This window comes from Crinia signifera, chromosome 5 (assembly GCF_055691185.1).
Source record: "Crinia signifera chromosome 5, ASM5569118v1, whole genome shotgun sequence".
NCBI lineage: Eukaryota > Metazoa > Chordata > Amphibia > Anura > Myobatrachidae > Crinia > Crinia signifera.
In genome coordinates, this window is record NC_139221.1 from 195,178,519 (window position 1) to 195,196,518 (window position 18,000).

An 18,000-nucleotide genomic window follows, 5' to 3' on the forward strand; every position below is an offset into this window, starting at 1 on the left:
TATTTCCTGGTACACGGAGCATAGCTCCACCCACGACACCAGTGAAGCCCCGCCCCCATATTCTGATTGGCCCACAGGCTAGTCAGTCAAATACAATGGATGACCACTAATATGTAAAAACATTGATGGCAAAGGCAACAATGGCCATCATTAATACTCATTCAAAACAATCCATTCCGATTGGTATATGTACTGTCAGTTAACAGTTTTTTAATTTTAATGGGACCATCATGCAATAGTCTTCAACCAGGAAGCCAATTGGTCAAGAATGTTCTTGTCATCAACCATCTTTGGCTAGTTTTGTAGGTTTTCAATTAGACTAGGGTGAGGAAGGACCTAAGTAAGTTATGGAGAGCAAATAATTTTCTTATGCAAATTAGTTTGGAAATTAGACCATCTGATTGGTTGATGCAATTCTCATTAGGGATGGCCATCGACCATCGATGTTTGTAAAACATCGATGTGTTATGATCAATGTTCAATAGTTTTGACATCGATGGGGGAGAACCAGATGGTTTCACACCATCAATGTCAAGTTAAAACGACTAGTTTTGTTTTGCTATTTCCTGGTTGACGGAGCATAACTCCACCCACGACACCAGTAAAGCCCCGTCCCCATATTCTGATTGGCCCACAGGCCAGTCAGTGAAATACAATGTATGACCACTGATATGTAACAACATTGATTGCAAAGGCAACAATGGCCATCATTAATACTCATTCAAAACAATCCATTCCGATTGGTTTATGTACTGTCAGTTAACAGTTTTTTAATTTTAATGGGACCATCATGCAATAGTCTTCAACCAGGAAGCCAATTGGTCAAGAATGTTCTTGTCATCAACCATCTTTGGCTAGTTTTGTAGGTTTTCAATTAGACTAGGGTGAGGAAGGACCTAAGTAAGTTATGGAGAGTAAATAATTTTCTTATGCAAATTAGTTTGGAAATTAGACCATCTGATTGGTTGATGCAATTCTCATTAGGGATGGCCATCGACCATCGATGTTTGTAAAACATCGATGTGTTATGGTCAATGTTCAAGAGTTTTGACATCGATGGGGGAGAACCAGATGGTTTCACACCATCAATGTCAAGCTCAAACTACTAGTTTTGTTTTGCTATTTCCTGGTTGACGGAGCATAACTCCACCCACGACACCAGTAAAGCCCCGTCCCCATATTCTGATTGGCCCACAGGCCAGTCAGTGAAATACAATGTATGACCACTGATATGTAACAACATTGATTGCAAAGGCAACAATGGCCATCATTAATACTCATTCAAAACAATCCATTCCGATTGGTATATGTACTGTCAATCAACAGTTTTCAATTTTACTACTTTCGATGGGACCATCGTGCAATAGTCTTCAACCAGGAAGCCAATTGGTCAAGAATGTTCTTATTAACAACCATCTTTGGCTGGTTGTGTTAGTTTTCAATTAGACTAGGGTGAGGAAGGACCTAAGTAAGTTATGGAGAGCAAATAAATTTCTTATGCAAATTAGTTTGGGAATTAGACCATCTGATTGGTTGATGCAATTCTCATTAGGGATGGCCATCGGCCATCGATGTTTATAAACCATCGATGGGTTATGGTAGATGTTCAATAGTTTTGACATCGATGGGGGAGAACCAGATGGGGGAGAACCAGATGGTTTCACACCATCAATGTCAAGCTCAAACTACTAGTTTTGTTTTGCTATTTCCTGGGACAAGGAGCATAGCCCCGCCCCCATATTCTGATTGGCCCACAGGCTAGTCAGTCAAATACAATGGATGACCACTGATATGTAAAAACATTGATGGCAAAGGCAACAATGGCCATAATTAATACTCATTCAAAACGATCCATTCCGATTGGTTTATGTATTGTCAGTCAACAGTTTCCTATTTCACTACTTATGATGGGACCATCATGCAATAGTCTTCAACCAGGAAGCCAATTGGTCAAGAATATTCTTCTCATCAACCATCTTTGGCTGGTTTCATAGGTTTTCAATTAGACTAGGGTGAGGAAGGACCTAAGTAAGTTATGGAGAGCAAATAAATTCCTTATGCAAATTAGTTTGGAAATTATACCATCTGATTGGTTGATGCAATTCTCATTAGGGATGGCCATCGACCATCGATGTTTGTAAAACATCGATGTGTTATGGTCAATGTTCAATAGTTTTGACATCGATGGGGGAGAACCAGATGGTTTCACACCATCAATGTCAAGTTAAAACGACTAGTTTTGTTTTGCTATTTCCTGGTTGACGGAGCATAACTCCACCCACGACACCAGTAAAGCCCCGTCCCCATATTCTGATTGGCCCACAGGCCAGTCAGTGAAATACAATGTATGACCACTGATATGTAACAACATTGATTGCAAAGGCAACAATGGCCATCATTAATACTCATTCAAAACAATCCATTCCGATTGGTTTATGTACTGTCAGTCAACAGTTTTTAATTTTAATGGGACCATCATGCAATAGTCTTCAACCAGGAAGAAAATTGGTCAAGAATGTTCTTGTCATCAACCATCTTTGGCTAGTTTTGTAGGTTTTCAATTAGACTAGGGTGAGGAAGGACCTAAGTAAGTTATGGAGAGCAAATAATTTTCTTATGCAAATTAGTTTGGAAATTAGACCATCTGATTGGTTGATGCAATTCTCATTAGGGATGGCCATCGACCATCGATGTTTGTAAAACATCGATGTGTTATGGTCAATGTTCAATAGTTTTGACATCGATGGGGGAGAACCAGATGGTTTCACACCATCAATGTCAAGTTAAAACGACTAGTTTTGTTTTGCTATTTCCTGGTTGACGGAGCATAACTCCACCCACGACACCAGTAAAGCCCCGTCCCCATATTCTGATTGGCCCACAGGCCAGTCAGTCAAATACAATGGATGACCACTGATATGTAACAACATTGATTGCAAAGGCAACAATGGCCATCATTAATACTCATTCAAAACAATCCATTCCGATTGGTATATGTACTGTCAATCAACAGTTTTCAATTTTACTACTTTCGATGGGACCATCGTGCAATAGTCTTCAACCAGGAAGCCAATTGGTCAAGAATGTTCTTATTAACAACCATCTTTGGCTGGTTGTGTTAGTTTTCAATTAGACTAGGGTGAGGAAGGACCTAAGTAAGTTATGGAGAGCAAATAAATTTCTTATGCAAATTAGTTTGGGAATTAGACCATCTGATTGGTTGATGCAATTCTCATTAGGGATGGCCATCGGCCATCGATGTTTATAAACCATCAATGTGTTATGGTAGATGTTCAATAGTTTTGACATCGATGGGGGAGAACCAGATGGTTTCACACCATCAATGTCAAGCTCAAACTACTAGTTTTGTTTTGCTATTTCCTGGGACACAGAGCATAGCCCCGCCCCCATATTCTGATTGGCCCACAGGCTAGTCAGTCAAATACAATGGATGACCACTGATATGTAAAAACATTGATGGCAAAGGCAACAATGGCCATCATTAATACTCATTCAAAACAATCCATTCCGATTGGTTTATGTACTGTCAGTCAACAGTTTTTAATTTTAATGGGACCATCATGCAATAGTCTTTAACCAGGAAGCCAATTGGTCAAGAATGTTCTTGTCATCAACCATCTTTGGCTAGTTTTGTAGGTTTTCAATTAGACTAGGGTGAGGAAGGACCTAAGTAAGTTATGGAGAGCAAATAATTTTCTTATGCAAATTAGTTTGGAAATTAGACCATCTGATTGGTTGATGCAATTCTCATTAGGGATGGCCATCGGCCATCGATGCTTATAAACCATCGATGGGTTATGGTCGATGTTCAATAGTTTTGACATCGATGGGGGAGAACCAGATGGTTTCACACCATCAATGTCAAGCTCAAACTACTAGTTTTGTTTTGCTATTTCCTGGGACACGGAGCATAGCCCCGCCCCCATATTCTGATTGGCCCACAGGCTAGTCAGTCAAATACAATGGATGACCACTGATATGTAAAAACATTGATGGCAAAGGCAACAATGGCCATAATTAATACTCATTCAAAACAATCCATTCCGATTGGTTTATGTATTGTCAGTCAACAGTTTTCTATTTCACTACTTATGATGGGACCATCATGCAATAGTCTTCAACCAGGAAGCCAATTGGTCAAGAATATTCTTCTCATCAACCATCTTTGGCTGGTTTCATAGGTTTTCAATTAGACTAGGGTGAGGAAGGACCTAAGTAAGTTATGGAGAGCAAATAAATTCCTTATGCAAATTAGTTTGGAAATTAGACCATCTGATTGGTTGATGCAATTCTCATTAGGGATGGCTATCGGCCATCGATGTTTATAAACCATCGATGGGTTATGGTCGATGTTCAATAGTTTTGACATCGATGGGGGAGAACCAGATGGTTTCTCACCATCAATGTCAAGCTCAAACTACTAGTTTTGTTTTGCTATTTCCTGGTACACGGAGCATAGCTCCACCCACGACACCAGTGAAGCCCCGCCCCCATATTCTGATTGGCCCGCAGGCTAGTCAGTCAAATACAATGGATGACCACTAATATGTAAAAACATTGATGGCAAAGGCAACAATGGCCATCATTAATACTCATTCAAAACAATCCATTCCGATTGGTTTATGTACTGTCAGTCAACAGTTTTTAATTTTAATGGGACCATCATGCAATAGTCTTCAACCAGGAAGCCAATTGGTCAAGAATGTTCTTGTCATCAACCATCTTTGGCTAGTTTTGTAGGTTTTCAATTAGACTAGGGTGAGGAAGGACCTAAGTAAGTTATGGAGAGCAAATAATTTTCTTATGCAAATTAGTTTGGAAATTAGACCATCTGATTGGTTGATGCAATTCTCATTAGGGATGGCCATCGACCATCGATGTTTGTAAAACATCGATGTGTTATGGTCAATGTTCAATAGTTTTGACATCGATGGGGGAGAACCAGATGGTTTCACACCATCAATGTCAAGTTAAAACGACTAGTTTTGTTTTGCTATTTCCTGGTTGACGGAGCATAACTCCACCCACGACACCAGTAAAGCCCCGTCCCCATATTCTGATTGGTCCACAGGCCAGTCAGTGAAATACAATGTATGACCACTGATATGTAACAACATTGATTGCAAAGGCAACAATGGCCATCATTAATACTCATTCAAAACAATCCATTCCGATTGGTATATGCACTGTCAATCAACAGTTTTCAATTTTACTACTTTCGATGGGACCATCGTGCAATAGTCTTCAACCAGGAAGCCAATTGGTCAAGAATGTTCTTATTAACAACCATCTTTGGCTGGTTGTGTTAGTTTTCAATTAGACTAGGGTGAGGAAGGACCTAAGTAAGTTATGGAGAGCAAATAAATTTCTTATGCAAATTAGTTTGGGAATTAGATTATCTGATTGGTTGATGCAATTCTCATTAGGGATGGCTATCGGCCATCGATGTTTATAAACCATCGATGGGTTATGGTAGATGTTCAATAGTTTTGACATCGATGGGGGAGAACCAGATGGTTTCACACCATCAATGTCAAGCTCAAACTTCTAGTTTTGTTTTGCTATTTCCTGGGACACGGAGCATAGCCCCGCCCCCATATTCTAAATGGCCCACAGGCTAGTCAGTCAAATACAATGGATGACCACTGATATGTAAAAACATTGATGGCAAAGGCAACAATGGCCATAATTAATACTCATTCAAAACAATCCATTCCGAATGGTTTATGTATTGTCAGTCAACAGTTTTCTATTTCACTACTTATGATGGGACCATCATGCAATAGTCTTCAACCAGGAAGCCAATTGGTCAAGAATGTTCTTGTCATCAACCATCTTTGGCTAGTTTTGTAGGTTTTCAATTAGACTAGGTGAGGAAGGACCTAAGTAAGTTATGGAGAGCAAATAATTTTCTTATGCAAATTAGTTTGGAAATTAGACCATCTGATTGGTTGATGCAATTCTCATTAGGGATGGCCATCGGCCATCGATGTTTATAAACCATCGATGGGTTATGGTCGATGTTCAATAGTTTTGACATCGATGGGGGAGAACCAGATGGTTTCTCACCATCAATGTCAAGCTCAAACTACTAGTTTTGTTTTGCTATTTCCTGGGACACGGAGCATAGCCCCGCCCCCATATTCTGATTGGCCCACAGGCTAGTCAGTCAAATACAATGGATGACCACTGATATGTAAAAACATTGATGGCAAAGGCAACAATGGCCATAATTAATACTCATTCAAAACAATCCATTCCGATTGGTTTATGTATTGTCAGTCAACAGTTTTCTATTTCACTACTTATGATGGGACCATCATGCAATAGTCTTCAACCAGGAAGCCAATTGGTCAAGAATATTCTTCTCATCAACCATCTTTGGCTGGTTTCATAGGTTTTCAATTAGACTAGGGTGAGGAAGGACCTAAGTAAGTTATGGAGAGCAAATAAATTCCTTATGCAAATTAGTTTGGAAATTAGACCATCTGATTGGTTGATGCAATTCTCATTAGGGATGGCTATCGGCCATCGATGTTTATAAACCATCGATGGGTTATGGTCGATGTTCAATAGTTTTGACATCGATGGGGGAGAACCAGATGGTTTCTCACCATCAATGTCAAGCTCAAACTACTTTTTTTGTTTTGCTATTTCCTGGTACACGGAGCATAGCTCTACCCACGACACCAGTGAAGCCCCGCCCCCATATTCTGATTGGCCCACAGGCTAGTCAGTCAAATACAATGGATGACCACTGATATGTAAAAACATTGATGGCAAAGGCAACAATGGCCATCATTAATACTCATTCAAAACAATCCATTCCGATTGGTTTATGTACTGTCAGTCAACAGTTTTTAATTTTAATGGGACCATCATGCAATAGTCTTCAACCAGGAAGCCAATTGGTCAAGAATGTTCTTGTCATCAACCATCTTTGGCTAGTTTTGTAGGTTTTCAATTAGACTAGGGTGAGGAAGAACCTAAGTAAGTTATGGAGAGCAAATAATTTTCTTATGCAAATTAGTTTGGAAATTAGACCATCTGATTGGTTGATGCAATTCTCATTAGGGATGGCCATCGACCATCGATGTTTGTAAAACATCGATGTGTTATGGTCAATGTTCAATAGTTTTGACATCGATGGGGGAGAACCAGATGGTTTCACACCATCAATGTCAAGTTAAAACGACTAGTTTTGTTTTGCTATTTCCTGGTTGACGGAGCACAACTCCACCCACGACACCAGTGAAGCCCCGCCCCCATATTCTGATTGGCCACAGGCCAGTCAGTCAAATACAATGGATGACCACTGATATGTAACAACATCGATGGCAAAGGCAACAATGGCCATCATTAATACTCATTCAAAACAATCCATTCCGATTGGTTTATGTATTGTGAGTCAACAGTTTTCTATTTCACTACTTTCGATGGGACCATCATGCAATAGTCTTCAACCAGGAAGCCAATTGGTCAAGAATGTTCTTCTCATCAACCATCTTTGGCTGGTTTTATAGGTTTTCAATTAGACTAGGGTGAGAAAGGACCTAAGTAAGTTATGGAGAGCAAATAAATTCCTTATGAAAATTAGTTTGGAAATTAGACCATCTGATTGGTTGATGCAATTCTCATTAGGGATGACCATCGACCATCGATGTTTGTAAACCATCGATGTGTTATGGTCGATGTTCAATAGTTTTGACATCGATGGGGGAGAACCAGATGGTTTCACACCATCAATGTCAAGCTCAAACTACTAGTTTTGTTTTGCTATTTCCTGGGACACGGAGCATAGCCCCACCCCCATATTCTGATTGGCCCACAGGCCAGTCAGTGAAATACAATGGATGACCACTGATATTTAACAACATCGATGGCACAGGCAACAATGGCCATCATTAATACTCATTCAAAACAATCCATTCCGATTGGTTTATGTACTGTCAGTCAACAGTTTTCAATCTTAATAATTTTGATGGGACCATCATGCAATAGTCTTCAAACAGGAAGCCAATTGGTCAAGAATGTTCTTGTTAACAACCATCTTTGGCTGGTTGTGTAAGTTTTCAATTAGACTAGGGTTAGGAAGGACCTAAGTAAGTTATGGAGAGCAAATAAATTTATTATGCAAATTAGTTTGGAAATTAGACCATCTGATTGGTTGATGCAATTCTCATTAGGGATGGCCAACGGCCATCGATGTTTATAAACCATCAATGGGTTATGGTCGATGTTCAATAGTTTTGACATCGATGGGGGAGAACCAGATGGTTTCACACCATCAATATCAAGCTCAAACTACTAGTTTTGTTTTGCTATTTCCTGGGACACGGAGCATAGCCCCACCCCCATATTCTGATTGGCCCACAGGCCAGTCAGTGAAATACAATGGATGACCACTGATATGTAACAACATCGATGACAAAGGCAACAATGGCCATCATTAATACTCATTCAAAACAATCCATTCCAATTGGTTTATGTATTGTCAGTCAACAGTTTTCTATTTTACTACTTTCGATGGGACCATCATGCAATAGTCTTCAACCAGGAAGCCAATTGGTCAAGAACATTCTTCTCATCAACCATCTTTGGCTGGTTTTATAGGTTTTCAATTAGACTAGGGTGAGAAAGGACCTAAGTAAGTTATGGAGAGCAAATAAATTCCTTATGCAAATTAGTTTGGAAATTAGACCATCTGATTGGTTGATGCAATTCTCATTAGGGATGGCCACCGGCCATCGATGTTTATAAGCCATCGATGTGTTATGGTCGATGTTCAATAGTTTTGGCATCGATGGGGGAAAACCAGATGGTTTCACACCATCAATGTCAAGCTCAAACTACTAGTTTTGTTTTGCTATTTCCTGGAACACGGAGCATAGCTCCACCCACGACACCAGTGAAGCCCCACCCCCATATTCTGATTGGCCCACAGGCCAGTCAGTGAAATACAATGGATGACCACTGATATGTAACAACATCGATGGCACAGGCAACAATGGCCATCATTAATACTCATTCAAAACAATCCATTCCGATTGGTTTATGTACTGTCAGTCAACAGTTTTCAATTTTAATACTTTTGATGGGACCATCATGCAATAGTCTTCAACCAGGAAGCCGATTGGTCAAGAACATTCTTGTTATCAACCATCTTTGGCTGGTTTTGTAGGTTTTTCTATTAGACTAGGGTGAGGAAGGACCTAAGTAAGTTATGGAGAGCAAATAAATTCCTTATGCAAATTAGTTTGGAAATTAGACCATCTGATTGGTTGATGCAATTCTCATTAGGGATTGCCATCGGCCACCGATGTTTATAAACCATCGATGGGTTATGGTCGATGTTCAATAGTTTTGACATCGATGGGGGAGAACCAGATGGTTTCACACCATCAATGTCAAGCTCAAACTACTAGTTTTGTTTTGCTATTTCCTGGGACACGGAGCATAGCTCCACCCACGACACCAGTGAAGCCCCGCCCCCATATTTTGATTGGCCCACAGGCTAGTCAGTGAAATACAATGGATGACCACTGATATGTAAAAACATTGATGGCAAAGGCAACAATGGCCATCATTAATACTCATTCAAAACAATCCATTCCAATTGGTTTATGTACTGTCAGTCAACATTTTTCTATTTTACTACTATTGATGGGACCATCATGCAATAGTCTTCAACAAGGAAGCCAATTTTGATTGAAAAGGCAAATCTTTATTGTACATAAAGAAAGCAAAAAACAGACGGTAACATTCAGACATATATACTGTGTCGCAGCACAGCCAAAACACAGCACACATGCAAAACTGTATAGTACATTTCATGAAATACAGTATAAGAAATCAAATACCATAAGACATGCTATGCACTATGCATTCTAACCTTAAACTATCATTGACTATGGATAAGACTATGGGTGGAGGGGAGGGGGGTGAGGGAGGGGGAGTCACGTTGCCCGAAGCTTTATTGACCAGACAGACACATATAAGGGGAGAGCAATAAATAGACAGGACATCAATAAAACAACAGACATCGTGAAATGGGGGAGTGGGGCCACGTCACAGTTCTTATCACTCAGTTCAATGGGGAAAGGTCCAGAAGAAGGGGGGGTTAATCCTCTTCTTCCTCAGGGCTATCCCGGATGGAGTAGTCTGTGAGCAGGCTGTGGATCAGCCTGCGGCAGTCCTGCACGGACATCCTCTCCCTCCTCAAAATGAGGCGATTCCTGGCAAACCACACAGCGTCCTTAAAACAGTTTATAAGGCGCCAGGCTTCCTGGGTCGCCCCAACAGTGTGTGTGCCGGGGAACAGTCCCTAAAGCACCGAATGGTACGATAGGTGGCTCCTGGGCACACAGTCCTTAAACTCAGTCTCTAGGGCATCCAGCAGCAACTGTGCATAGGTGCAGTCCCAGAAGAGGTGCATAGATGTTTCCTCGCGAACGAGGCACCAGGGACAATGTCTGTACCTACACAAGTTTCGGGAGTGCATGAATGACCGGTGGGGCAAACCCCCCTGGATGGCCATCCATGACAAGTCTTTATGTCTATTACTCAGTCTCTTGGATGCCACGTACTCCCAGACAAACTTAACAGTTGCCGCCGGGAGCCCTGGGATCGATTCCATAGTGTCTTTGGCTCTGATGAGCTTGTGGACAGTTTTTGGCTTCCACAAGTCGGGTTTCAATCCCTCCAGTTGGTGTTCCCTCACAAACTTGGACACGTCCAGGTAAAACCACGGAGTGGTCCAGTTGTAAGGGATGGAGCTGTCCCACTTGTCCCATTTAAGGGTCCTCCACAAGGGTAGGAGGAAGAAGCGGGACATGGAGTTCCCCGCAGAGCCGGCACAATTGTCAATCAAAGTTCTGCGGATGCAAGTACATACAAAGAAGGCTCTCAGCATAGTTGGAATGTCTGGAATGCCTTTGCCACCTTTGAGGGGATCCTTGTACATAATGCTCCGCTTCACTCTGTCCATTTTGGAGCCCCAGATGAAGTGGAAAGTGGCCTGGGTAATGGCCTTGCAGACCGCAGTGGGCGGCGGCCAGGCCTGGGCTGTGTACTGCAGGACGGGAAGGATCTCGTTCCGCAGCACAAGGGCTTTCCCTTCGATGGAAAGGTCTCTGAGGCTCCACAGTCCAATTTTCTGTCTCACTGTTGCAAGTTTCTCATCCCAGCACTTCCGGGCGGCTCCATCATCACCGAACCAGACACCCAGAATTTTGATGAGGTCCGGTTTGACGGTAAATGGGAAAGGAGCCGAGGATGACAGGTGCCAGTTTCCGAAGAGCATGGCCTCTGACTTCCCGCAGTTGACTTTTGCCCCCGAAGCACGGCCGGAGTCCTCACAGGTCTGGACGAGTGCTGCCACCGAGCGATGATCCGCGCAGAAGACAGTGACGTCGTCCATGTACAGAGAGCACTTGGCCACTGGGTGGTCTGGACCTGGTGCGGTGATCCCTCTGATCTCTGGATTCTGTCTGATGGATAGGGCCAGGAGCTCTATAACACAAACAAAAAGAAGAGGTGAAAGAGGGCAGCCTTGTCTGACCCCAGAGAGAACCGGAAAGGGGTCAGTCTTCCAGCCGTTCACCAACACCGTGCTGTGGATATCAAGGTACATAAGGTTAACATACGAACAAAACAATTCACCAAGACCAAATTTTCGCAGCACCTTACCCATCAGCTCGTGAGAGACACGGTCAAAGGCCTTTTCCTGATCAAGACTGATCAGGGCTGTGCGCACATTACGATCTTTCACGTAATGGACCGTGTCCCTGAGGAGGGCAAGGCTGTCTGCGATCCTGCGGCCAGGTATACCACAGGTCTGATCCGGATGAACAATCTGTCCGATGACAGCATTCAGCCAATTGGCCAGTACCTTGGCGAGGATCTTGTAGTCCACGTTCAGAAGAGAGATGGGCCTCCAATTTTTCAGCTCACATCTCTCCCCCTTCCGCTTATACAAGATCGTGATCATCCCTTCCCTCAGCGAAGGAGGCATTTTTCCCTCCACCACCATCTCCTCATACAGCTCGAGCAGGTCCGGGCCGATTAGATCCCACAGCGCTACATAGAGCTCAGCTGGGAGACCATCGTTACCTGGAGTCCTGCCTTGCCTAAAGGATTTGGTGGCAGAGAATACCTCCTCCAGTGTCAGGGGAGCATCCAGCGCCGATCTGCCTGCAGGATCAATAGGGTTAGTGATACCTGACAGGAACTTGTCGGCCATGTCGTTGTCAGTCGTCTTAGGGGAGTAGAGGTCGCTGTAGTAGTCGCGGACGACCTTCATCAAGCCCTCCTTCCCCTGTCTGGTAATGCCATTCTCATCTCGCAGCTCGGTCAGGGGCGTGTGGCCAGAGTGGAGTTTCCTGAAAAAGAAAGAAGAGCACTTCTCACCCTTCTCCAGATTCTCCACCTTGGAACGGAAGACGATACGTCTGGACTCCTCCTCAAAGTGCCTTTTCAGGCTCTTTTTGGTCTCATCCAGGTCGTCCTTCACGTCCCAGCCGCACCGCTGGAGGTCCACCAGGGACTGGAGCTCACGCTGCAGATTTCTGAGGTTCCTCTTACGGTCGCATGCCTGGATACGCCCTTTGACCTGAAAGAAACTGCGGATGTTAGATTTGGCATATTCCCACCAGTCAGACATGCAGTCAAAATAGCATTTGTCATTTTTCCATGTGATGTAGGCATCCTTAAGTTCAGCCAATACCTCCTCCTTTTCCAGCAGTGCACAGTTCAACTTCCAGGAGCCTGGGCCAGATGGAAAACCATGGCCCAGGATACCTTGGAAGAGAATGGCCCTGTGGTCAGAGAAGAAGCAGGGAACCATAGAATGCCTAACCTGCTGCACTGCCCGGGAGGTGAACACAAAGTCAATGCGGGAACGCACAGAGCCATCGGGGCGGCTCCACGTGAAATTCACGGAGCCGGCCCCCATGGAGCCCACAGCGTCCCGCAGTGACGCTTCGGCTACCATTTCCCGGAGCAGATTTGACGTGATGTCCAGCTTCGCGGAGTTGCAGGTGCTTCGTCCATCCCCTTCGATCGGGCAGTTGAAGTCTCCAGCCATCACTACAGCCCTGGTGGTGGCGAGCTGGGTCCGCAGGGTCTGGAATAATTCCAAACGCTCATTCTTGAAAGGTGAAGTGTACACGCAGATAAGCCTGATAGGCTCCCCTGCCCAGGAGCCGTCTACGACAAGTAACCTGCCGCAGACGAGCTCCTGAACAGAATCCAGCGTGAAGAAGCTCCCCCTGATCAGAATAGCTACCCCTGCAGACTTACACTCACCTCCACCGGACCAGTAGGACGGGCCATGGGACCACTGCCGGGCCAGGTGCTTGTAGGACCTGGAGAAAGGGAGAGAGCATTCCTGCAACATGTATACATCACATTTCTGAAAGTCAAGGAGAGTAAAAACAGACTGTCTCCTAGCCTTATCCTTAATGCTCCTCACATTAATGGTAAGAATATTAAAAGCTACCATCTGTTAAGAGAAAGGGCAGGTTAGGTTACGATACGTTTACGTTACCACTCCCATCGGGGGGCGCAGCGTCCGGCTCTGCAGCTGGATCTCCTTCATGGGTTGGTTCCGTAATGCCAAGCAGCTGGTCGATGTCGCTGTCGCAGACGAGTTCAGTTGTCCCCAACTCGTCGTAACATTCCACCAAGGCCGCCATCTCCTCCTCGAGGGTGGGGGCGGGCTGGGGTGGTTCCACCAACTCAACTGCTGCCTTTTTGGAAGATTCCGGGTCGGCAGCGGGGCTCTCTAACACCTTCCTCTTCCATCTCAGCGTGGTCGGACCTGCAGAGGCAAGGGGTGGAAACTCCTCCTCGGAGAGGAGAGGGGCGGAGGGAAGAGGGGTGGGTTGGGCAAGAGGTCGGGAGGGTGAGGGAGGGGGGTGAGCAGCAGTGGAGGGGGGTGCTGTCACAGAGGGAGGTAGGGGAGGAGGGGTGGGGATGACAGGGGCAGAGGGGGGTTTCTTACCACCTTGTCTCTGCTGCTTCGGCTTTGGCTGCTTCTGTACCGGCTGGGGAGGCACCATGGGGGTAACTCCCTTCACTGCTGCGGCGTAGGACCTCGCTCTGTCAGGGCATGCCTTGTAGAGGTGGTCTCCTTTGCCGCACAGGTTGCAGACGAGCTTCGTGGGGCAGTCCTTTGTCTCGTGGCCGGCCACGTGACAGAACTTGCATGCCGAGACCTTGCACTCTCTTCCCACGTGGTCTTTCCCACTGCACTTTCGACAGGTGCGTGGTTGATCCGCGTAGTAGATGAGTCCAGCGGTTCCCCCCAGGGAGAAGCACTGTTTGAGGTGCTTGACTCCGTCTGGGCACGAAGTGTCCTTGTGGAGCCTGACCACCACCGACCACTTTACGTCCCAGAGCCCGTTGCTCAGCAGGACCCTTGTGGGGTCCCTGATGACCGTGCAGGATCTGTTCAGGAATGTGACGATGTCTTTGGCAGGCACATGTGGACTTCGCATTGAAACCGTCAACCGCCTCTCCTCCCTTTGAATAGGGCAGTTGCCCACAAAGCGAGAGAGAGGGGAATCAGGCTTCGCCGCTTTCACCGCCTCCCAATACCTCTTGCAGATGGCAATGGTGGCGAAGGTGACATAAAAGATCCCCTTGATGAAGGTCTGGGTGCTGAGGACTTCGGGGGCCGAGAATCCTTGGTCCAGGACCATCATCTTGCCGAATTGCACCAGCGAAAGGTCCGGCACCTGTCCGTCCACCTCCTTCAGCTTCATCACCACGGTTTGCCTCATCCAGGGTTCCAGGGCTGGGGTAGTCTTGGAGCCATCCCTGGCGGGCACCGCTGGTGGTGTCCCTGAAGGGGGGCAGGAGCTGGGGCCGGCCACATTTGCTGGGGTTTCGGCCGGGGACTTGCCCTTCTTCCCGGCGAGGGGGGCTGGAGCGGAGGCTGTGGCCATCCTTCCGGCTTCTCGGGGCAAAAGGGTCTTTTCCGGGACCCCGGCAGGAGGGGAAGGAGGAGATCTCTTCAGAGGGCAGAGCAACACAAGTCTAACCCTCCAAGGTGGCTAGAGAGCGATGCACGGCTTCAGAGGGCAGAGCAAAGCAAGTCTAACCCTCCACGGAGGCTGGGGAGCGTTGCAGAGCTTCGGAGGGCAGAGCAGAAAGTCTGACCCTCGGCGGCGGCTCCTGAGCGGTGGAGGCTTCAGAGGGCAGAGCAGAAAAGTCTGACCCTCCTAGGCAGCTCGGGAGTGCTGCAAGGCTTCGAGAGGGCAGAGCAAACAAGTCTGCCTCTCCCAGGTGGCTAGGGTGCGTTGTCTCCCTCCTCAGGCGAAATCCTCTTCTCCTCCTCGCAGTCGGGGGCGGAGCTTCTTCCTCGGCGTCGAGAGGCGGAGGGGCAGGCGGTCGCTTCGGAGGGCAGAGCAGAGCAAGTCTGACCCTCAGTCTTCTCCGGCTTCTCCCTCTTCAGCGATGTCTTCTCCTCCTCGCAGTCTTGACGTCTTCGCTCTTTCGGCCAGCAGCGGTAGCCCTGAGAAGGACCGTTGTCGGTCCAAGAAACAAGGAGCAGAGCTGCCTCTCAGAATAAACTAATAAGAACAGATTTTTTTTTTTTTAAACCACTCAGTGGTGTATTAAAACCGTTCTGTTTCCAAAAGGAAACTTTGAAATCCACGCCTAGACTCCACGGTTAATAATACACTATCATCAACGTGGTCTTTATTTAACTTAGAGAGATTCACAAAAAAAGAAAATTTGCATACTCCAACCTACTTTTTCCCTCCTAAAACACATCAACCACACCCCAAACAAAGCAATCAGCGGCCATTTTAGTCTGACACTTCCACAGTCTCAAGCATGTGAGCCATACTTGCTTTTGCCTCAGAGTCCTCAAAAGTATCTTCTGGGACTTCAAAAAAACCCTCCTGGTTCTTAATTCTTAAAAAACCAGCACGCAAAAGCCCGCTTTTTCTCTCTTCTGTATAACCAACAACTTTTATTGCAGACACAACTCTTTTTTTCTTCTTTTTCACCTCTTCCTGTACTTTAGCTCTCTTAACTTTAGCACTCTCCCTTGCCAGATTTTCACTGTCTTCTCTTCTGGGTTTTTTCTTTTCCATCTCCTCCTCCTTTATAGAACTTTCCTCCGACAAAATGGATTCACTAATAGTTTCCATACTAGCTTCTTCTGGCATTACAGACATATCAATGCCTTCCAAATCAGACACAAACCCAGCAGGCACTGCACCAGCAGTACTCTTTTCTGATCTCTTCTCTGTTTCCTTTGGGCCTCTGACAGTACTTAAAGGACTTCTCCCCTTTTCTTTTGGGGCTTCCTCCTCTCCCATACCTGGGCACCCTCTAGCCGAATGACCACTCTTGCCACAGACATCACAAGTCCTTGGCTGAGGACAGTCCCCTGCCTCATGACCTGCCTGTCTGCAGTTTCTGCAGCATTTCCCTTTCGGACACTCATCTCGTACATGTCCATACATTAGGCATAATCTGCAATATCTCGGCTGTCCTGGGTAGTACAGAAAGCCTCTGTATCCCCCCACTGAGAAATTTGCTGGTGGGTGCGTTACCCCTCCGATTCCTCCAGAATCTGCCCTTAATTTGACCCAAAATTTGTATTTTCCATTAAAAATCTGAAATGCATTTTTCTGCGGTATACCTCCTCTCACAGAAACACAATACAGATAGCGCAGGGCTTGTCTTTGCTGGGGATGGCGGAGGACTCGCCACCCGCCATCCCCCGCCCCGCGCCATCTGTATGTCGGAAGGGGACGCGCGTGCACGAGGTGCACGCGCGTCCCGTTCCGACGGAGCTTTTGCCCGGGTCCCCGCCGGCTTCCCCGGGTCCCCGCCGGTCCACACCGCCCCCCCGCAGCCCCGCAGCCCCCCGCAGCCCTGCCCGTCTCCCTGAAGCTGGAGACGGGCAGGACTGCACCCGCCGCGCCGCCTCGCCGCCCGGCTATTGAGACGCTCGTGCGTGGGAGACGCACGAGCGTCTCATTCAGCCAGAGCGCCAGATTGCTGGCGGATCGCCAGGGACACGGTCCTGGCGCTCCGCCAGCAATAATAAGCCCTGCTCCATCTGTATCTTGTAAGAAAAGATCTTACCAGATCCAGGGGAGTGTACGGGTTGTACACATGTACTATTACTGGTCGCTCATTAGTCATGAAGAGAGGAATCACTTCTATTCCATCCATCACAGGTTTGGATTTGTACTCACGCAGTATCTCATAGACAGGCAGGCACAAATGGTCATCGTCCAAAGTCACATCATAAATCCCAGTAGTCGGAAAATCTTGAACACAAAATATATCCTCCATCTTCAAATTAGCTGCTCCAAACAAAATCTCCTTCATAACAAACGCCAAGCTGTTGCTTTCTTTCTTCTGTAAATCAACCTGAAGCCGGAAAGTATTTCGAATCCCAACCATGGTTGCACAGGATACAGACACTACCTCGCCCTCTCGTTATCCTAAGGGCCCCCCAACAGGAAGGACCCCCGAATGCCTCCGGCTAGGACCAAGGCAGCAGATACTACACTTGATCTTAGCCAAAAGGCCGAGAAGACCAGGAAGCCAATTGGTCAAGAATGTTCTTCTCATCAACCATCTATGGCTGGTTTTATGGGTTTTCAATTAGACCAGGGTGAGGAAGGACCTAAGTAAGTTATGGAGAGCAAATAAATTTCTTATGCAAATTAGTTTGGAAATTAGACCATCTGATTGGTTGATGCAATTCTCATTAGGGATGGCCATCGACCATCGATGTTTGTAAACTATCGATGTGTAATGGTCAATGTTCAATAGTTTTGACATCGATGGGTGAGAACCAGATGGTTTCACACCATCAATGTCAAGTTAAAACGACTAGTTTTGTTTTGCTATTTCCTGTTTGACGGAGCATAACTCCACCCACGACACCAGCGAAGCCCCGCCCCCATATTCTGATTGGCCCACAGGCCAGTCAGTGAAATACAA

The 18,000-nt window shown here is 45.9% G+C and overlaps 1 protein-coding gene across 1 annotated transcript; it reads right to left on the reverse strand.

The window, feature by feature from the left end:
* Positions 1-13,547: 13,547 nt before the first annotated feature.
* On the reverse strand, positions 13,548-14,969 carry LOC146005771 (uncharacterized). The gene has a single exon (XM_083145196.1). The coding sequence runs from the start codon at positions 14,967-14,969 to the stop codon at positions 13,548-13,550; it is 1,422 nt and encodes a 473-aa protein (XP_083001322.1).
* Between the last annotated feature and the right edge of the window lie 3,031 nt (positions 14,970-18,000).